We start from the raw sequence: 22113 nt of genomic DNA, 5'->3' as shown, positions 1-22113 counted from the left end.
TAAAAGATATAACAATTTAGTTTCTTTATTTATTAAAATCATGCAACTTTATCTATCTTGGGATATATAAATTAAAAAAAAAAACATAAAATGAAGATAAATTTCAATCCTCATTTAAAGATTTAATATTGTGAAAGTAAAAATATTAAATAAATATAATTATAATTAATATGCTGTAATATAATTGATTATAAACATTTATGACGCTTATAATATTACAATTATTACGCAGGTATATGATTATACTAGAATTACGTATCACGTAAAAAAAGTAAGACGGATCTAATAATTTGATGCGAAACATTAATATTTATGAGCAAAAAATTGATTTTGTTGTATATAAGCATACATATACATACGTGAATATGCGCATATAATGCGTATAGATACGTGACGTGATTTAAACCATAAATCTCATCCTTCGTATCTAGTTATTCGCATAATATTTTTTCAATTTCCAATTATTAAGATAATATCGATTATTTCAATTAATATCTTAATTGGGGACAAATTACAATGTATTAATTGAGTATAGGTGAAAAAAAAATTCTGTTTTAAAATACGCAAGAGAAATTATTCAAGAATGCAATCATATATCGTTACAGCTGATAATTCTAAACGTCAAATTCGCATGGCCATAGCATTAATCACACAATCATCGCATTTGCGAGCAAAATTCAATGATGGATGTGCCCACATTAAATTAATATTTCGCGAGCATACATAGGCGACATGTATGAACGGCGCAGTTAACACGCAGCCACATTTTGATGGTACAGAGAAATAGCATTTCGATCTATTACCTCTCGTAAGGCCGCAATAGCTAGCGACATGATCAAAAGAAAAGGCCACCCCTGTTACCCAACCGATCAGAATTTCATTACTGCCTATCATATACGTCGCTCCGTACGTGTCAAGTCGCATGCACTTGATAGAATTTACACCACAATATTCTGCTTTCCGAGCGAGAGACGAGGGAAAAACGAGGCATTACGTTCATACCAATAATTAGATTCCTTGCGAAATACGCGGACTACATAACGATCGATCTTGCGTGGTCCACATTATCGGCATGCCGGAGATTAGGTGGAAGTTACTTGAGTGCCGGACGTATGGCTTCGTGGAAGCTAAAGAGCCAAAAACAGTTTCATTTTTGCGCATTAAAATAATCGTAAATTAGTTCGAAAATACATTCGCACGCGAGCAATAAAATACAGCATTCATTGTTAATAAATTGAAATAAAAGTAACAAAGAAAATAAAACCTCGATATATATCTATAAAACATTTAATTACAGAAAGTATTTATTTGCAAAATATTTGCTTATCTGAACGATAAACTTTATATACTTTTTTTAAATAACGAGAAAAGTATTACAGATTTTTTACGGAAAATATGATTTTTTAATCACTTTGTTCACATTCATGCTATTCATGATGCTTTGCAAAAGGTGACAAAATACATAACATGCAAAATCCATAAAATCTAATAACTGTAAATGTGTATGAAAAATAAAGATAGCTGGAAAGCTTCAAAAGATCTTTTAGCCTGATAAATATTTAAGAACTTTGAAAAATCCATATAGCCTATCCCTAAACTTTCCTCCTCTATCCCCTCGAGATATCGCACTTACTTTTCCATGATTTCTTCCTTTGCTCTAAAATTATGGAATATATCCTTCATATATAATGTAAAATATTTAAATTCTTGCGTATTTTAAAAAATCAACCATATTTCTCGCTTATCACGTTATTTCTTACTACTTTTTATTTATATTGTTTTAAAGGCAAGAAAATCCTGCTGTGAAATTCATTAAGTAAATGTGACAGAGACAAAGCTGTTTACGAATAAAGATTTCTCAACATAAATAATTTTAAATTCTCTTACATAATACAAAATATTATCTTACAAAATGTTATACAGACAAATGCAGACAATAAATAAATGTTTAGTAATAAAGATTAGACTATTCTTCATTTCATATCACTAATCTAATATTACTCAGATCTATTACTAAAGATATGGCGTTTATATATAAATATCAAATTATCAAATAAATATTAAATATTCAATTCTCGTTCGGGAGTCAAAACAAGAATCATTATAGCACACAACAGCGTCTTATAATAATAAAGGAAGAATCGCGCTTTGAATATATAATATGTACCTACGTAGGAATTTGAAACCACCCTCTAGCTAGGTATTTAACTGCTAATTTATTGAACTCGTGGAACAATGATCTATATGTTGACTGGAGAATAATGCATACTGGATATCGAGACTCAGCTCAAATGCACCTTTTGTTATATTTGATACAAGATATTAAAAACGTTAATGGCAATGAAGAAATGGTTCAATGTAATTTTAACAATTGAGCAATTAGATCCAACTGCTCAGTTACTAAAATTTTATAGTAATAGAGTCAAGTCACTTGCGGTGCATGGAAAACATGGAACTTTTATTGTTGTAAAATTTATTATCATGTGAAACCTTAGGGAATAGTTAAAAATACGGGAAAAGAGGGAAACCATATTCGTACGTAACTACGTTTTTCTGTATGACACGACCAATCGATAATACCATTCGCGATGGGATTGGAAATCAGCGATCTCTGCGCGACATACGAATCGCATACGAAAAATGTGCACAGAGAGGACCGGTCTAGGAGGAATGGATCGATACGAGAACATATATATACATACATATATATGATTTCGTAGCACGAAGAGAACATTTTTCAACGAGCGGTCGAAAGCCAAAAGCACGGAACAAATAGGGATTTTTATTACGAATATCCATTTGTTTGACAAAGTAACAGAGTTTTTCTACCTCACCATCGAATCTCACCACGGAATTTCAATTGCGTAATTCATTTCGTAATCAATAAAATGAAACAATCTCAATGATGTAAATTTGACTAAATCTCACCATTTGTCAGTCAGAAGTGACGTTCTATTATTATATATCTATCAAAAGACAAATATTTCTACAGAATAAAAAGAAAGACAAAAATTTCTACAGTATAAGAAGATCGTGACTAACATTTTCATATTAAAATATCGATTAACGTCTAATGTCTGAAGTTTAATTTTGATAAATATTATTTAAAATATAAATATAAAATGTAAGGGGAAGTAGGAGTCCGTGCGGTAATCGTTACGCAAATGAAATAATGGAAATGTTTATATGTTCATTTCTAAAGTATAAAAATATAAAAAGTTGGTATAAAATCTGTTTTTTTTTAATATTTCAAAATTGTATTATTTAAAATATTTCAATAAAATATAATATTAAAATATTTTAATATTATATTATTTAAAATATTTCAAAATTTGATTTTGTGACGAAAACTTTTACTATAAAAACGCTGTTTCCGAACATGAGACAGAAACAATTTAACATTTGCAGTAATTCGTGTCCATAATATCTTTAAGATTCAATGCAGCGAGCCCTGTTATTTAAATCATGATTTCTTTATACAACTTAGTAAAAAAAAAAAGAGTTTTTTTTACTTTACTAGGTGTTCCATTTAAGTCTATATTTTTCCATTAAGGTGCATTTCCTTCCCGCTCTTCTATTCATTCTTTGCTACGCCCATCTTTCTTCTAAAAGACCTCAATGCACTACGTGCATTGCTCGATGAAGGCCACGAATGAGCCCGCATTAGATACGATGCATTGTTAGAAACGTCTTCGAGAAAATGCATCCCTTTCTATCTCTCTATGTTGCAGGCTTTCGAGGAACTTGAGGAACTACTAGGGAAATATAACATATGTATCGCCATCAAAGAAAAGTTGGTAAAGGACTCCGGAGTCGCCGAGGAGGTTGCCTACGATGAAATAGTTTCAAAGTTGCTGACAAAATCGCGAGCAAGAGGTAAAATAAAGATTTGATAAACCGAACAAATTTTACTTATAAAGCAAACTGTAAAAAGCAAAAAACGTTTCTTTTTCATTAATTTTTCTTATTAATAAAACAATGTACAATTATTACTTATTATATTAGAGGAAAGTCGCTGATATTGACATAAATCTTAAAAGAATGACATCCCTTTATTTCTCATAAACTAACTATTGCTAACTTTATTGATGCTAATAAAATCATGATCTGTTTAATTAATTAAAGAAGTACAAACTCATAATTCGTATATTTATTTGTTTCTATATCAAATTAGCTAAAAACGAATTTTACGAATGCGAAAATAAAATTCTTACTTTTTCTTTTGCAAATTACATAGTTTAAATAATAGTGACTATATTATTGATAATATTACGTTGTTTTAAATGCTTGTAATTTCCTAAATCATTTTTATTTATTTTTTTTTATAGTTTTTTCATAATACGATTTTAAATTAAAAATTGGGGTGCAGTGTAAACCGCCACACCTATGTGTAAAATAGGCCATGAGTTAACTTAATCTTTATAATGTTGCTTTATAGTGTCAAATAGCTCTATTGGAGCTGAAGACAATTGTGCATATATAGAAATATATAGAAACTCTCAAAAAATTATCGCGTTACATATTTGCGTCTTGCAAAATAGCATAAAGTAAATATGTAATATATAATTCAATAAATTCATGTTTTATAACGAAGTAAAAAGATTCTGGAAAATCTTATACACATTCATTTGTAGGTACTTTATACAGATAATTCCTGTAAAAGAAAAAAAATAGGAATGTGTAGCATTACTGCCTACTGTATATCAGTTTTAAAGCTCATTTTGTCAGGCGCTCATTTTTGCTTATGTTACGAAAAAATTAATTATTGCAAAATTGCAAACAGTATTATAAAAACTCTTATGCTATTTGACAGAAGACACTCTTTTGTACTAATTTGTACTTATATTTTTAAAGTTTTATTTTTACCTTTTGTTTAAAAAATATTATCTAAAAACAAAGTGGTATATCTGTATCGATGACTTTCCTCTATAATATCACATGTAATAATTTTTGACGCTCTTGTTAATCCAACATACACGATAAATTTCCTCTCATCCTTTCTCACTCTTTTCTCTCTTAAATTATAAATCTGATATATATCAACTTTGTGAATAAGCCGTGAAATCTTAGCCGACGTTTCTTCGATAATCCGCTCTTGGATGGAATAAATGTCATTAAAAAGGATTTATATTTAAATTATTGTCGCATTCTCATTTCAATAGTCTGTCCATTCACACGATACACCACTCTTCTAGTGGAAGTAAATTATCTTAAAACGCAAACGAATTTTCGAACACGGGAAAGATACAATTACGAAACAGTATCGTATCGATGGTGACTACAACAAAGACTTCAATTTTATTCGATCCGCTTCAGATTGACGAAATGGACTCATTATCGAAATGGAAACGCGACTCATTCCAGACACTACTGTGTCGGATACAATTCGAACCTTATTGAAAATCTCCAGAACTCGCCTACATTCTTCTACTTCTACTTCGAATTTTCCAAGTGAGACGAGCGAATATTAAATCTTCGACTTTTTTCGCAAATTAAACAAACACGGATACATTACAGTTTTAATTGAATATTTGTACACGCGCGTGTCTTCGATCGATCTATTCACGAAAGAATAAACTATTTGCACGTAGAATGCACGTGGGAAAAATTAAATCATCTCTTTTAATATAATATGTATTTTATGTTAAATGATGTTGTCTTCAAAGCCAGAAAAGGTGACATTAATATTTGTATTTCATTTCAACTGACGGAACGTGCTACCTCAATTATCAGTATAGATTTCCGATATAAAGTAAAATAACACATGAAGAGAGAATTGCGATCAGATTACGATCAAATTACGATATCAGTTTTGTAATGAGCTTATTTAAATATTATCTTATGTGTTACACATGAGAAATAAGATAAATAAAATCGAACCGTATATTTACACATGTCGATAATGAAATATCAGAGTCTTCCGATATATACATATAACTTGTAAACTTTAAAAGAAATCAAACGTGAGATGACAGAGAAATGTGCGGATAATTATCCCGCTAAAGCAAAATAAGAAATCGAAAAAAGTGAAAACGACTGTAAGGCGTAAATATAAAAATTATACTGTTGTTATATAATTCTTTTTATATATCCGTATATAGGGATCAAAAAGAAGTATAATTAATAATGTTCTCTATTCAAGTTAGAACGTAATCTTGTTTCAAGAATATAAGAATTTTGCGACTTTGTCTGATGAGTAATGCGTGCTTTCTTTGCAGTCTTAAATATTTTATCTATGTAATCTATTTAACATAGTCCTGAACCTTAAGATCTCTCCAGAGGCGATGACTTTTAGAATATTTTATACTTGGACAAATTTTCAGCTAACATTTTTTATAAATAATTCGCTTCTGAAGAGAGGAAATATTTTTTAAAGAGCTAAAATTGAAAGAAAGAGAGAGAGAGAGAAAGAGGAGAGAGAGAGGAAGGGAGATTAAACGGTTCGTTAATATACTTGTCCAAGAATACTTCTTTCTCTGTACAAGATATTAGGTCAAGAGAGATATATTGAAAGAGAGAGAGAGAGAGAGAGAGAGAGAGAGAGAGAGAGAGAGAGAGAGAGAAAGGAAAATGTACAGAAACCGGAAAATTCCATAAGCAGCAAACTGGGTATACAATATTTATTACGGTAACGGAAGTAATTACACTTTTTAATAGGATAATATGCAAAATTTTTCACGCTCAATTTATATATATATATATATATATATATATATTTTCATTATGACTAATAAATAAAATTAATTTACTAAGTAAGTATTTTTTAAGTACATTCTTCTCAACAATCTTATTAGTTATTAAAATGTACGATTGTAGAGAAAAGATAAACATCCATAAAATTTTTCTCAAAAGGATATTTTCATCTCTTTGATTCACAGCGATTCAAATTTAAAGTACCCAATTTTATCTAAGAAAGGCATATACGACGTTGGCAAAGAATATATTTTATTGTTTGAGATCTACTATACTTCATATCTCCTATACTCCGAAGGAAAAAGTATCTTGCGATAAACATCTATTTTATGTAGAATTTCTTCGCAGACCCTTTTATATAACCATTCTCGACTTTGTAAGGTCGACCTTATGCTCCCTTTTACGTACCCTCATCGATTTCTGCTTGTATAATCTCGATTCCCACGGGAATCACCGATCGTGACATAAAGTAAAACGTTTCATCGGCACTTTTTCAATGAAAGCTGGAACCCTTCTCATTTGGGGAAAACGAATTTTTATAATGCTGGTAGGTGATAAAATAAAATCGGATGGTGAAGATTCTTTTATCGCGATATATAAGTGTGAAAAAGCGCTGTGCCGTGCGTAACTTTACAGGCGCCTCTCAACTTGTATCGTAGGTTGCATTATCTTCGGTTCCGATCAAGAAGTCGCCGGGGTCATGAGGGCGGTCAGGCGTCGTAAAGCGACCGGGGTTTTTTCTTGGATTGGAAGCGACGGCTGGAGTGCAAGAGGATTAGTGAGTAACGGTAACGAGCCGGAAGTCGAGGGCACTCTATCGGTCCAACCTCAGGCGAATCCCGTTAAGGGTTTCGAAGAGTATTTCCTCAACTTGACCGTTGAGAACAATCGCAGAAATCCCTGGTTTGTCGGTAAGAGAGTGCTAAAGGATGCTGAATCTACGATAAGAGCAAAACTTAGCAAATTCTAGTTTGCACGGCAATCGTAATTTGCATATGCACGTAGATATGCATTCGCATATACAGTTGTGGTTGTTAGTAAGAAGTCTCTTTATTGTCAATATATTCTGATGAACTTTTGGTACGCAAACATAATCTTGCTAAGAGTAAAAGTACAAGGTAGACAAAGTCGACTATTGTGTCGCTTATGCCAAAGAAAGTTCTTGGCAGTTACACAATTCGTCTAAAAATGTCTAATTTTTTTAAATAAAAGAAACAACTAAATTCTGAGTTTTTTTAATTATTTAATTTTAATCAAATTTCTAAAGGCTCAATGAATTAATATTAATTTCAAATAGAATATCTGTACAAGGCAATAAGCCTAGCATGTTGTTGGTGTAAAACAGATTATGTTATTCAAACTTTACATTACATACAAACTTCCAAACGTTTCGGTTTTCACAGAATCATCTTTAATGATTAAATGATAAATATATAAATTCATATATAACGTTCTTGTCTTCATTCGTCAGTTAAGTGTAGTTAGATTACAATAAAATTGTCGTGATTCTTCGTAAGAAATCGGAATGATAATCCATAACAAGTAGAATAAAATTTCTTTACCTTTATGGTAATATAGACTGTAAGTTAAGGTAAGCGATAGATTAATGAATGAAAAAATACTGAAACCCATTGTTCTTATCTTAGAAATGTGAAAAATTGCTAGATCGACAGGAAGAACAATTAAATGTTGACAGATTGTTGGACACAGTCGGAATGACATAAAGGAATGGTACAAGACAAAACAAAATAAAATCAAAGAAGGGGTGATCCAATTAGGAAAGGGGAAAATATTGTCTGATTCAATTGCTGGAATAATACATCTCTAATAGAAATAGACTTCTGAAAGAAATTCGGTGTCATTTTGCTTAATTCGTTTTTTTTTGTTTGTTTAATTGTATGGATCGTCTTAGAAATTAGTCTTTTTATTGTAATGTTTCTCGTTATTCAGAATCTGAATTCTTTTCCAGTCAAAATGATGATTATTGCTCTTCAACCCGTGTTTGTAGCTGTCGTTTAGTTTGGCCAACGTATGTGGCGTCACAATCTTAACAAGAAAATATACAACATCGTTATGAGACATAAGTATCCATTGAGTTTTTTGAAGAAACTTTTTAACGTATTAGGAATTGAAAAAACCAATCTTAATATTACATTTTCTTGTAATAGATGAAAATTTCTCTGAGATGTTCTTTATGAAAGGAAACATAAATTATTTTTTTAAAATAATATTTATCCTTGTTTAACTTGTTGTTTCGCTTTCTTTAAAAAAAAAACAGTTAGGCCCATACTTAATTGTCGAGAATATGAAGGTTAAAGGATAACAATTATTAATGAGAATATTAATGGCTTCTATGAAATTTTTTCTGTGGAAGGACAGATCAAATAAGAGAATTATTTTGTCCATCATGCCATAAACCACTCCCCTTTTATGTGATAAAGAGTGGTGAGAATAAAAATTCAAATATCTAACATCAAGAAAATTTAAACTATTGTTCTCACCAACTTTCATTGTGAACTGCAATCGCTCGTGTAACGAATTGAAAATTCTTAGTATATCGTTAAAAGAGTCAAGCGGCGCAGACAAAAAAATGTCATCAACGTATCGTAGATAGGACAAATGTACCGGTATTAGATTCAATGCTCTCAATTTTAAATCTTCTAAAACCAGATTCGGCACAATCAGGAATAGCGGAGAGCCCATAGGCGTATCAAAAATCTGTTTATAAGAAGATTTGCGATACGTCTAGTACTTAAATTTAAAATAAATCGAATTTAAATACTAGACGTATCGCAAGAAATTCATCTTGTAGGATGGAACTGTTGGAAGTCATATCCCATTTTTTTCGATATGCAATCAACAGCTAAGTCAGTAGGCTGATCACGTTAAATTTGAATTATTTGATTTTATTCAAAATACATTCTTTTAGAAGTAATACAGCCAAGCCAGAAATGATTGGTCAGTCGACATCAATCGACGGTGAATCAGCATTGATTCGACGTTGATCGGTCAATCTTTTCTGACTGAGAACGATTTGAACGCTCAATCAAATCATAAAATTACTTTTAAAAATTATTTTTGTGATGCTATTGAAAATGCTCGTCACATTGTTTGAATACTGGAAATGTTATTATAGCGACATCCTTTCATCGGTGTTTTGAGTTTTGAAAATAGTCATATCGGGAAATCAAAGCTATGTTGAGTGAGTATAGTGAATGGTTTAACATAACATGGTTTTTTGCTAAAAATGAACTAACTGAAACAATACGATAAGATGGTCATTGTCATGCAAAAGAAACCAATTGTCTGATATTCGAATTAAATGCACTGAAGATACTATCTTTATACAGATGCCTAATTCCTGTTCCAATAATCTCATAAAAAATTTTGATTGGTTTATGATGGCTAGTTTCACTTTTTCAATATTTTTTACGGAAATCGCTGATCTCGCAAGATCGATTGTCATCATTTATAATGTCAATATCTTTCTGACTACACTCAAAATGTTCAACTCATAAACTTGTGTACAGAATAGACAATCATCCTCATACACAATTTTTATCAATTGAGACATTTCGATAAAAGTTTTATCAAGTTTGAAATAATGTTAGCTCTTTGTTCGTAACTCATTTTTCGAAAACTAATAAAACTGTCGCTTAAATCGTCATAACTTAGTATCTATTCATCTGAATGTCATAAAATTTTAACAGCGAATGTAAATTATATAAATATATTTTTTAAATGCAAAATATATACACATCAAAAAGTGCTACGGTTCTTTTTATTTTAAAAAGCTCAGTTATTTTTTAAACGGATAATTTTATATGTATAACTGCGCATATGAGTGCGACACGATTTTAATTGTTTTCCAAAACAATAAAAATAAACGACACAATAGTCGGCTGGTACTTTGTTTATTATGTGCTTTAAATAAATCGATATTTAACGTTCTCATATATTGTGGATAATGTATTCATTATTATTAGCTGCTGAACGAAATGATCGAAATATTCTGCTTATGATATATCCTTATGTATTTTTACATATTGCAATTCTCTTCTCGTTAAAATAAGAGAGTTTTACGCGCGCGCATATAATATTTACTTGAAATTACATTCTCGTTTTGTACACTGTACGTTGATTTCTTAAGACCTGGTTCCACCTCTCAAAGTAAGATTATTTTTAAGTTATTCTTTTTTCTCAATTTTTAAAAAAAAGATAATTCTTTATTCTTTTCAAATTCTTAGAAAAAGGATAATTCTTACAAAAAGATAAAGAGTAAATTGAACCGGAAATTTCAATCTAAAGTTAATCTTACATTGATGAAACCGAGCATAAGTCGTTCAGAATCGAATTATCACATGTTGGAATAAAAAAAAAACTAAGTTCTTATGTTGATTTCAGAATTTTGGGAAGACCATTTTAAATGTCAATATCCAAACGCGCCTCGGACGCCATATAACGTAAATTACACGAAAAATTGCACAACGAAGGAACGTCTTACCAAACAAAATACGGAATTCGAAGACCAACTGCAATTTGTTTCCGATGCAGTAATGGCATTCGCTTACGCTTTTCGGTAATTGGAATCTTTTCTGACAGATTAGATCAGTTTTAAAAAATTGTATGTATACTACAAAATTGTAAGAAAAAGATACTATTCTTTCCCTTTTCAGAGATATGCACACCGATCTTTGCCACGGAAAAGCGGGATTGTGCGATGAAATGAAACCGATTAACGGAACGCTACTTTTGCAGTACCTGCGCCATGTGGATTTCGAGGGTAAGCTGACAAAACGTTTTCTTGGAGGAAATTTTAAAGGGCGAATATATCTGGTATGAATAATTGGAATTTATATCGCAAATCGATACATGTTTATCTTTTTGATGCTTTCGCATAGAATAATATTAATGAAAAAGATGATAGGATGTTCCCACTATTATCGTGATTAGCTACTTATATGTCTCGATCAAGTTTTCATGATACTCATAGGCGATCGAACGACTACGTTTAAGGTCTAAGCGGAGACAAATTCAAATTCGACAAGGACGGAGATGGACCAGCACGGTACAACATCATACATTTCAAGCAAACCGAAGCGGGCAAGTACAAGTGGATTCGCGTTGGCAAATACTTGGAAGGCGAACTGCGACTGAACATGTCGGGTAAACTCGTACATTTTCATGTTATGAGACACGTCTCTATCACGCTTGAACGTGTCCGTTCTATTCTACAACATCCTATTAAATACAGTACGTTCTATAGTTTCTACATTGTTGTCGTATATGTATTTGTTTTAGAAATCCAATTTAAGCTTGGACATCCTCAGCCACCCGAAAGCGTATGTTCCTTGCCTTGCGAAGTCGGTCAGGCAAAGAAATACGTCGAGGGTGAAAGATGCTGCTGGCATTGCTTTAATTGTACTCAATATCAGGTAACGTGTTTAGATAATTAAGCGCCTGATCTGATTTAATATTAGATTTCTTCATTTTTAGAGAATACAAGTACAATATCCCGAGTAGTTAATAACTCACGAGATAACAGATTTGAAAAGAATCATATACTGACTTTATCCGCTAAAATTTTCATTACACGTTAAATACATGTCAAACGAAGATAAAAGATATTTATGCAACTTCTTTATAGTGTGTCCAAATAATTTTATTTTTATGTTTTATACTTCTATCTTTTTTAAATATTTTTCAAAGTACTCATGCGGCACTCATATCGTTTTGCAACGTAATATGGGAAAAAATAATAAGATTCTTTAACAAAGAATAACGAATAATACTTGAACTCGATAAAATAATCATGTTTCTCGGAAAAAGAAGAAAGATTGGAACCCAAACGTTATTGCGAAAAACTGATGAAAAAGAATGTTAACTGAATTATATATAAATGATGTGAATTTGCGAACAGAATTATATTACATAAGAATATCGAATCCAACCGTTTTATATTCTATTCTTCAGAAAAAAAGAATTTTACTCTGTTACTCACATAGATACGGCATTCTGAAGATGAGACGCAGTGTATGCAGTGTGAACGAGGTACGCTGCCGGATGAAACACATTCGATATGCCGGGAAGTTCCAGAGGAATTCCTACGTCCAGAAAGTGGTTGGGCAATAGGTGCAATGTCTTTTTCTGCCACGGGGATGTTGGTAAGTATCTCTCGTATTTTTCGCCAAATTAATCTCCTAAAATTGAAAGATTTAAAATCCTATATATATCTCAATTGTATCTCAAATTGCAATAATCGTATTATATATTTTATGCCATAGCCATTTACATGATTTGTGCGTATACGTTTTATGCAAAAAAAAACAGGTGACATTATTTGTCTGCGGAGTTTTCCTCAAACACAATGATACGCCTGTTGTACGCGCGTCTGGACGAGAACTATCTTATGTTCTTCTCTCGGGAATTCTGCTCTGTTACCTCGTCACATTCACTCTGATATTCAAGCCCACGCACATTGTCTGCGGTATTCAAAGGTAAAAAAAAAACCTATAAATCTTTTCGGGTGTATTCCACAAGTTCCGACACGACAGGATTAATCTCTTTGTTCCTGCCAGACTGTTACAGTTACTCCGTAAATTACATTTCTCGTGTACGATCAATGCTGCCCAAGTAAGAGTGGCAGTTTTACTAGTTGTTACATGGTTCACGAATCTAATAACTCTCCAACTTATTTTTCTACTTTCTTCTTAATGCAATTTATCATGGTAGTGAGAGTATAAAAAATTTCCCTTAAAACAATATCATAGCGGAAACGTAGGTAAAAGTTTAGAGAAAAATAACGTGATGAAAAAGTAAAGATAATCGTATCTCTTTGTATATCAAACCAAAATCACTACCAGAAGTACGAATTGTATATAGGAAGCAACTTTTCTTAATTGAATAATTCTTAATTGAACTTTTTGTTAAGAAAAACGGAGATATAATTTCGTCTCTGCTGACAGATTCGCCGCAGGCTTTTGCTTCACGGTAGTATACGCGGCTTTGTTAACGAAGACCAATCGGATCTCAAGAATCTTCAACGCCGGGAGTGCAAAGAGGCCGTCCTTCATATCACCACGATCACAACTTATTATCTGTTCCGGATTGATCTCCGTGCAAATCTTAATTAACATAGTTTGGATGATTATCGATCCTGCTAGAGCGATGCATCACTATCCTACGATGGAAGACAATCTGCTCGTATGCAACAACTACATAGATACCAGCTATATGATCGCATTTACATATCCCATAATATTGATAATTGTGTGTACTATCTACGCCATCCTTACGAGAAAAATTCCAGAAGCTTTCAACGAGAGTAAACACATCGGTAAGTTTACTTTTTCATCACGATATCCGCTATATCCGCTCCTTACTATATTACACATAAGTATATCACACTGTGTTTATTGTTTACTAATTCACACTATGTTACGTTATTATTTTATAACTGGAAAAAGCTGATAGAGTCAATAAAATAACAACAGCACCGTTCTTTAAATTTTATATGTGATATGTGTAGATATAATAATAATAATGCATCATAAAAGTGTTAAACATTTATTATAATAAATATAGCTTACAATATATAAAGAAATAATAAACGCAATATATTAATCGGATTAAAAATTCAATCATACAATTACAATACAATTGTATGTAAAAGATGTTTAACATAAAAGATTATATTATACCTTTCAATTGTATATGAATAAGTCAATAAACTTTTAGCTAAATAATAATTAAATTATTAAAAATTTTTAACACTTTGATTGTTGAAAATTAAAATTATTGACCATATAATAATGTTTAACGAAATACAAAAGAACAACATTGTTAAGAAATAACATTTCTAATTCAGGTTTAACGATGTATACAACATGCGTCATATGGCTTGCTTTCGTACCTTTGTACTATGGTACCGGAAGCAACGTTGCGTTGAGAATTACCTCAATGTCTGTAACAATCAGTCTTTCTGCATCCGTGACGGTGGTTTGCCTCTTCAGTCCAAAGGTGAAGCTTGACACTTTGAATGTCTATATAGAAACGCTCGCCTTTAAAACGAACGTGATCAAGTATTCAATTATTGCAACTCCTTGTTGAAGTCTCAGATATGTTCAGTAGTTATAAATGATGACAAACCAAATTAAATTTAAATTAATACAATCGTGATCTATTTAGAAATTTTAGAATGCTAAAAATTTACATTTGCCTTAATGTTTCTCAAAATATATATTATAAATGGGACAAGTTTTTAAAAAATGAATTTTAACTTATAATTCTTTTAATGTAAAAAATTGAAATTGAATTAATTCTTTAATGTACTACAATATCGAATTTTGTTAAATCATTAGACTTTAATTTTAATTTTTTAATTTTAATTTAATTTATTATAAAGCAATTCATTTATATGTGTAGCTGTATATTATTTTAATCCGGCCTGAGAGAAACGTACGTCCAACCGTAAGGGCAGGAAGGCCCAACCCGACGAAAAGTTCGGCGATAACTGCCACAAATGCTTCGAGTATGATAGGACCGGTGACAGCAACGACAGTTTTGACAGCTGCAACTTGCGATCAAAATAAAGCCATCAAGAAACATATCGCGTCCACAATGGACTGCTCCACTCAAAGCGAATGTAAGTACAATCCTCAAGCTCTCTGTCCAATAATTCCACATAACTTGAATATAATTTTCACGTATTTTTTATTTCTCCATTTACACACTATGTCCCACAAATCATACGCAGCACCTCCGTATTTTTGTTCGCAGGCTACGAAATGGAAACGAAGGAACGAAAAAACGGGGATTCGGTAGCCACGTGCATTTCGCGATCAACGCAGACAACTGTCAATGAGAAAGAATTTGTGGCCGTCGTGACGAGTAATAAAAAATCGCCGGATGTGATCGTGTCCGCGAATAACATGGAATCAATAAATAATACGACAACGAAACGAATTAACAGCAATGCGAGAATAGGTAATGGACCGCTTTCTCAAAGCGACGTTTCCTTATAGCGGAAGATAGAGCTGTCAACAGAATCACCGGTATTAACTGTTAGTTTAAAACCGATCTCGAAGAATCCCGTTATTGTCTGATTTATTCAACTGTATATATACGATAGATCTACGCCAACATATTTTTCAGCATAACGAGATAGGCAAAATATCAATTTTGAAGATGATTTGAAAAAGCAATTAAACGTCAGATATCTCTTATCAGAGTTCGACCGCAAAATAATAACAACCAGACGCCAAATAAATTGTCAAGTAACACGTACTTAAAATTATTCGTACGATTGGATTAGAGTTGAGTAAATCTGAAGTAGAAGAAATTTATTATACGTATTGTGTGAACGTGCTGAACATATATAAACCTTAAGTTACGTGTAAAATGACAAATAAACATAAACGAAGCATAATGAAAGAGTATTAGAGTTAAAGATCGTTTTATTATTTAATTGTGTAATATAATATGTGCAACGAAGAAATGTATAATTTATAAGATTAGTATAATGATCTTTCATCATTTCATCGTACTTACTGTTATTTATAACAAATACAAAACGTGATTAAATATCAATTTTTCTGGAAAAATCTTTAAAATTATTATTCTAATAAGAACAAAACTCATTATATAATTTGACTCACATCTAACGAGTAAAATAGGTAGATATTTAGTGCTTATGCATTTTATTTTGTAAAAAAACATTAATATTATTGACATTTCGACAGACACCAAATATTCTAATAATTTCGGAATGCAATATAAAATGTATGTTTTATAATCCATATAATATTCTATTACAAATTTGAATTCGTTTTTCTTTACTTCAAATTATGATTTAATTTATATTTTCATTAAATTATATTATAAACTATTAATCACTTTAAAGATAAGTATCCAAAAAAAACCTTTTGAGATTACTTAAAACTTTCAATATTTTGCTTTATGTTTTTATAACATAATATATTAACAATTGCGAAAAAATTCTATATTATCTCTTTAGATCCACAAAATCTCTGCATTATTTCAACATTTCTTGTCATGTAATATCCTATCATAAAAATTCTAATGTTTAAATATGATTCAATAAATAAAAAAAAATTATCTTATTTGAAAAAGAATATCTTCTAATATATTTACGAGGCAAATGTGTGATTTAAGAATACTTTCATTTATTAGATAATAAATTAATAAATTTTTTAAGAAAAATGAGCATTAAGCATAGTGTTCATATTGCTACATAAGTTACACCTAATCATTGTAAATATATATTTGTAAATATGTAAACTTAGAGATGAATCTAATGCGCATTTCATATATCATCTGATATTAAATGAAATGTGAGTGCATTTTAAACGTATATTAGGCTAATACTGTAATGTTAAATTTATTGTTTAGGAAAATTTTCTGCAAACTATAGGAATTGCTCTTCGTAGAAAGGACATGCGCAAATTGCAGTATCATAATAGTAGCGCATATTTGATTTTGTCAAATGTGATTTTTGTCATTATCAGAATTCAATTAAACGTATTATAAAATAGATTCTTATTGATGTGGGAAAGACTGTGTTAATATAGGATTAGATGTATTCCATTCGCGTTAAACATATCATTTCTATACACTGTATTAAAAAATCTATTTTATATTTTGCTGTGAAAAACTTTTAACACTGCATTCGATCATTTACAATGGCCATCAATTTATCTATGATTTATTTGTATATATGTTAAATGTAATTGATGCATACTTATAAATCATTATATCATATCACTATGCATGAAATATCTCAAATCCTCTGCACATACACGAACATTAATATAAGAGTACAGCTGTGTAAATTGTACTGCTTCAAAATATAGTAAATTAAACATTTTTCTTTTTTTATCAGACTTTTAATATACATAAATAAGTCTGACAATCACAATTTAATACATATTCACATTTGTGTCGCGCGCGCGCGCACATTCACTCTCTCCTATATGATTTTTAATTTTAATAAGAAAGATAAAATTCCAATTTTAATAAAATAACATAAAACTAGAAAACTATTGAAAACGAAAGAATAAAATTTAGCACTCGCGTATTATCATGTCGAAAGAATATTCCAATGAGTACATTTGTTATACATTGTACACTTTATTCAAATAATATTTAACATATTCACTACCTTCGTGTCCGAAACCGACTCTCGATGTGATTCTGCTGCTATCACTACGTAAAAATAAGTGTTCACTTTTAATTTTTTTAATTGGTCTTTTGGTGTTATGTACATAACTGTTTAGAAACTGATCAGAAGCATCTGATACGCGGGCAATGGATATGTTAAAATTTATAAAAATTAGAATTATAATATAAAAGCTAATATGAAGGAAAACATCGGCGTTTCTCGACAGGTATTTACAGTCATATATACGCATGTATGTACATATATAAATACACTATAGATAGATAATTGTACATACGCATGTAATATCGTATATAAATAAGAATGTGTTGTGTAGCGTAAGGAATCAATTTAATTATAATATCCTTTTGAATTATGACAAAACCGCGTGAGTGATTATACGACGTATAAATTCCGAATACAATGCACAAGAACGCAATGTCAAAAATAATATATTATAAATATATACTCTATATATATATATATACGCGACTTGGAGATATTTTAAATACGTTATAAATTAAAATAGGATGGAGATAGTAATAGCGTAATGTACTCATCAAAATGAAAGTTAAAAATAAAATCGACGATGTAATTGTTGTCTACTATTTCTCTTTTCTAAGACAAATTTTTATGGAAGAAAAAAAACATTTTAATTAGCACAATTTTATTTTTCTTGCAATTTACAATAAATATAAGACAGTTCAAAGATATGGTATTTATTTTTTAAAACTACAAAGATTACAGGAGAAACGTTTGTTTTGACATTTCAAAATCACAGAAAGGAAGAAAGAGAAAGAAAGAGGGAAAAAGAGAGTGATAGAATATCCGAACGACTTGGTATGCCACAAGATTTCACCTAATTCATTTTCGGCTATTCCCAACTTGTTCCATCGACCATTAGTGGATCAGTAGCAGATCCTGAAAATCCCGATTAGATGTATAATTGATGACTTATATTTCAAACTATAAAAATATGTGTACATGTGTGTGTATACATATATGTTACACACATATATACATGTATAAATATAAATATATATATATATATACACACACACACACACACACACACACACACACATATAAATATGTATATACCTATACATATAAATTACACATTGAAAAGGAAGCAAAACACAGAGATTATATGAAACTTCTAAAACTTCATTTGAATAATTGACATCACTTACATAATTTACTCTCTTCCACAATTCGTAATTACATTTAAAATAAAAAAAATACAGAAAATGCATTTACGACACGAATCGGAAAAAATTGAAAACATAGATGTAAATACAGAAAATTTTCATTAAATATATAAAAACACAGATATCTTCTACCCTTAAAATAGCAACATAGTTTTATATCGACCTACAATATTGTACACCTACCATTTGTAGTAATTTTTAAAGCCTAACATGTTTTTTTAGCAACTTACGTTATAAACGTGAAGGAAAGAGAGAGGCATCAAGGGTAATAAAAAAATAGAAAAAGCCTCGCTAAAATATATTATCTTTTTATTCGAATAGCAATTACAACGCTTTAACGGACGACTGACATTTTTTTTTGCTAAGCTACATCAGTGGCATACCTTTACAATTTTTTGAATATACAATTTTCTTCAAAAACGACCTCTCGGACTAGTTACGCATTGTTCCGTCAGTAAATCGTTTAGCGACTACAAATCCTTACAAAACGAGAATCTGTAAAGTCTGAACGCAAACAGTACGAACGGTACTATTGTTGGAAGTACACGTAAGCCAACTCGTCACAATGGGCATACCGTTTTATGTGATAACTGGCAATGGGTAGGCACGTATGCATTGATAAATATGCAATACACGTTGCATTATTTATCAAATTCATCTAGAGAATCGTCAAATCCTAATTAAATTCTTCACGCCCTACAAACACAAAACATGATGTCTTTGGTCTAAAAAAATAAACAGGGATATATTACAAGAATATTCAAGCTTACCTACAAAATTATCTTTGTCACAAAGAAAAGATTCATTGTATTTTTTTTTCAAATGCTCGATGTAAAGACAATCATCACACGTTACGTATACCTCATACATATTATTACTTCGTGTTTAATGTAAATAAATAAACAATCGATTCCGTAAATAAATGCTAAATTTTATGCTAACAGTACTGAAATCCTTTATACAGTAAATACTAGTCATGATATTTAAAATGATCACAGTAAAAGTATGAAATCTATTGCTCTTTCTACATTTTCCGCTAAACATTTGCAGTTATTAAAGTGAAAATTTTTATTCAAATGTTATATTCGGTTTTTCTAAAAGGCTTCTTATACTGATGTGTGTCAATAAATCAATCTTACAAATGTATTTTGATAAGAAAAGTACTCTTAATTTTATTTGTTATTATAACATTAAGTCCATAAATGTGTCACTAAATCGAGACCTCATACATATTTGACATATACAATTCGATGCTATATATTTAGAACACGTTGTATAAAATATTATTTCCCTACTTTGTTTTAAAAATATCTACGAACTCAATATTCAGATACATAAAGGATTCTCGATTCGACATTTAGGTTATACTTTATATATAATTAATAAATTCGTTTCAATGTTACCCTTCTCATTCATAATCTTTTCATTCATCATTCACAATCTAAAAAAAAAGTTGACACAAGAGATATTTTTTTCATACATACGTTCCAATTCAATTTTAATAGCCGCAGTTTAGCCACGATTTGTAACAAATTCGAAGTATAATATCCGACTCAATGAACGGATGAACAATAGAGAAAAATATGCATTGCGCAAGAAAAGACTAAGTTTATGTCTTCCAAAACTTACCACTGACTTTGATACATTTGACTTTCTGTAACTTCTTCTTTTCTGAGAGTACTGGCATGGCTTCTCTACCCGCTTCGCTTCCTCCTGCACCAGAACTACCACCAGCTATATCAGCTTCTTGAATGCCTCCACCTCCTGCTTGAGCGGCGAGGGATTTCTTTATATTAGTAATCTAGCAACAAGAAAAAAAAACATTCATTATGGATAACATTAATTTTCTAATTAAAACTATTTAAAAAAAATAAAATAATGTAACTCACATCTCGCTGTATTCTTTCTTTATGATAAGTAGCCTTTTGTTTCTCGACATTAGCTCTAGATATTTGCTGTTCGATACAAGATAGAACTGTATCGCACGCTTCACCCCAGGCAGCTAATGTCTCAGCTACTACACCGGTATCACCTGGCCGAACGTCTCGTCCTAAACCGGCATAATCTACTTCTAACTGTGAATTTTTCTGATCTAATTTTCCATGGATTATGTCGGCGTATATTGCTTCGATAATCAAGTCCTCCAGATCTCTGACATTCTTTATGTCTAACTCTTCCAATAATACCGAGTAGGGTATACATTTGTTTTTCGTGGCCAGAGTGACAATTGTGAGATGCTGAAGCTTCTTTTTTTGCGTAGGAGTTAACTCTAATACTTTCTCTTTATTTTCCAGATAATCTTTATAAGTGCCATACGCAAATAGATTCAAAGTATTCCAATATTGGACGTAAGGACCGTTCTCTAATTCTTTGATGTTTGGCATGTCCAATAACTCGCCAAAGACATGAACACCAGGCGTTTCGACGGCTTGCCTTATGAGCTCTATGGCGGCGGCACCTTTCGCAGTTTTTGCAAGCAGCACGAACTGCTCCAAAGGATTATTAGCTGATTTTTCAGCGGTATTTCCACCTGTCATGGTGACTCCTAATAAATAATATTTATAAATAAAAGAGATCTCATGCGCGAATAACGGTATGCCACAAAATATGTATATGTACTGTTAATGACGATAGATAAAATCGCCAATAGACTACTCTGGAAAAAAAAATGTCCTTTCTTCTTAGTAATAAAGCTTTAGTAAACAGAATGCTCGTACGATCGTCTGGTCGATAGAGAGGTTAGGAAACAGACGCGTTCGTTCCACACATCAACGACGATCGAAAATGCACGCGTCGTAAGGGCACAGTCAAACGCTTGAGAATAACTTGAGAAACTCACTTCTTCGTTATCGTATTGCTATGAATATCGAAGCTAATCGAAACCTCTTTTTGGCACTGTTTCAAACTTTCGGAGGCTTCAAATCGCGGTGTAAGAAACAATCGGATTTGTCAGCCATGGCCTGTAATTGTGTGTGAGGTAGTGGGAGTTGGGGTCGTTGGGGGAGTGAGTACTTTTACGCATGCGTGAACCCC

At 31.2% G+C, this 22113-nt stretch overlaps 2 protein-coding genes across 16 annotated transcripts in view; one reads left to right on the top strand and one right to left on the bottom strand.

Annotated features, from left to right (window-relative positions):
• Positions 1–17575, top strand: part of LOC105143230 (metabotropic glutamate receptor B) — a 146585-nt gene extending 129010 nt beyond the window's left edge. For 7 of the 8 annotated variants that reach the window (XM_087406408.1, XM_087406407.1, XM_087406405.1 and 4 more), the window contains 11 exons: positions 3732–3876; positions 7353–7604; positions 11098–11272; positions 11370–11476; positions 11710–12128; positions 12699–12857; positions 13024–13190; positions 13659–14029; positions 14561–14712; positions 15118–15337; positions 15472–17575. In XM_087406408.1, the coding sequence (XP_087262534.1) occupies positions 3732–3876; positions 7353–7604; positions 11098–11272; positions 11370–11476; positions 11710–12128; positions 12699–12857; positions 13024–13190; positions 13659–14029; positions 14561–14712; positions 15118–15337; positions 15472–15716 (2412 nt within the window). In that variant the 3' untranslated portion in view covers positions 15717–17575. The remainder of the gene's footprint in view (positions 1–3731; positions 3877–7352; positions 7605–11097; positions 11273–11369; positions 11477–11709; positions 12129–12698; positions 12858–13023; positions 13191–13658; positions 14030–14560; positions 14713–15117; positions 15338–15471) is intronic. The other variant, XM_087406410.1, reaches the window with a different exon arrangement.
• A 944-nt stretch (positions 17576–18519) lies between these two features.
• Positions 18520–22072, bottom strand: CSN7 (COP9 signalosome subunit 7). 8 transcript variants are annotated; one of them, XR_015545140.1, is made up of 5 exons: positions 21700–22071; positions 20970–21625; positions 20710–20881; positions 19464–19805; positions 18520–18790 (listed from the first exon to the last, which is right to left on the bottom strand). XR_015545140.1 is itself a non-coding variant. In XM_011051398.2 (4 exons), exons 2-4 carry the CDS (start codon positions 21615–21617, stop codon positions 18744–18746), a joined length of 867 nt encoding a protein of 288 aa, XP_011049700.1. In that variant the 5' UTR covers positions 21618–21625; positions 21920–22072; the 3' UTR covers positions 18520–18743. The 8 variants fall into 8 exon arrangements, 6 of the variants coding, with proteins under 6 accessions (XP_011049700.1, XP_011049698.1, XP_011049699.1 ...); XM_011051398.2 differs by lacking the exon at positions 19464–19805 and having other exon boundaries at positions 21920–22072; XM_011051396.2 differs by lacking the exon at positions 19464–19805.
• Positions 22073–22113: the final 41 nt, after the last annotated feature.

Source organism: Acromyrmex echinatior, chromosome 5 (assembly GCF_024713525.1).
Source record: "Acromyrmex echinatior isolate Ae372 chromosome 5, ASM2471352v2, whole genome shotgun sequence".
Classification (NCBI taxonomy): domain Eukaryota; kingdom Metazoa; phylum Arthropoda; class Insecta; order Hymenoptera; family Formicidae; genus Acromyrmex; species Acromyrmex echinatior.
Note: the sequence above shows the minus strand (reverse complement) of the source record. Positions and strands in the feature narration are given on the sequence as shown.

What these genes read in the sequence shown, in the direction of transcription:
- CSN7 (XM_011051398.2), bottom strand. Translation starts at nt 21,617, where the DNA reads ATGACAGGTGGAAATACCGCTGAAAAATCAGCTAATAATCCTTTGGAG. An exon ending in AAGAAAGAATACAGCGAGAT is followed by an intron (nt 20,882 to 20,969) that starts GTGAGTTACATT and finishes TCTTGTTGCTAG; the next exon opens with ATTACTAATATAAAGAAATC. An exon ending in CAAATGTATCAAAGTCAGTG is followed by an intron (nt 18,791 to 20,709) that starts GTAAGTTTTGGA and finishes CGGGATTTTCAG; the next exon opens with GATCTGCTACTGATCCACTA.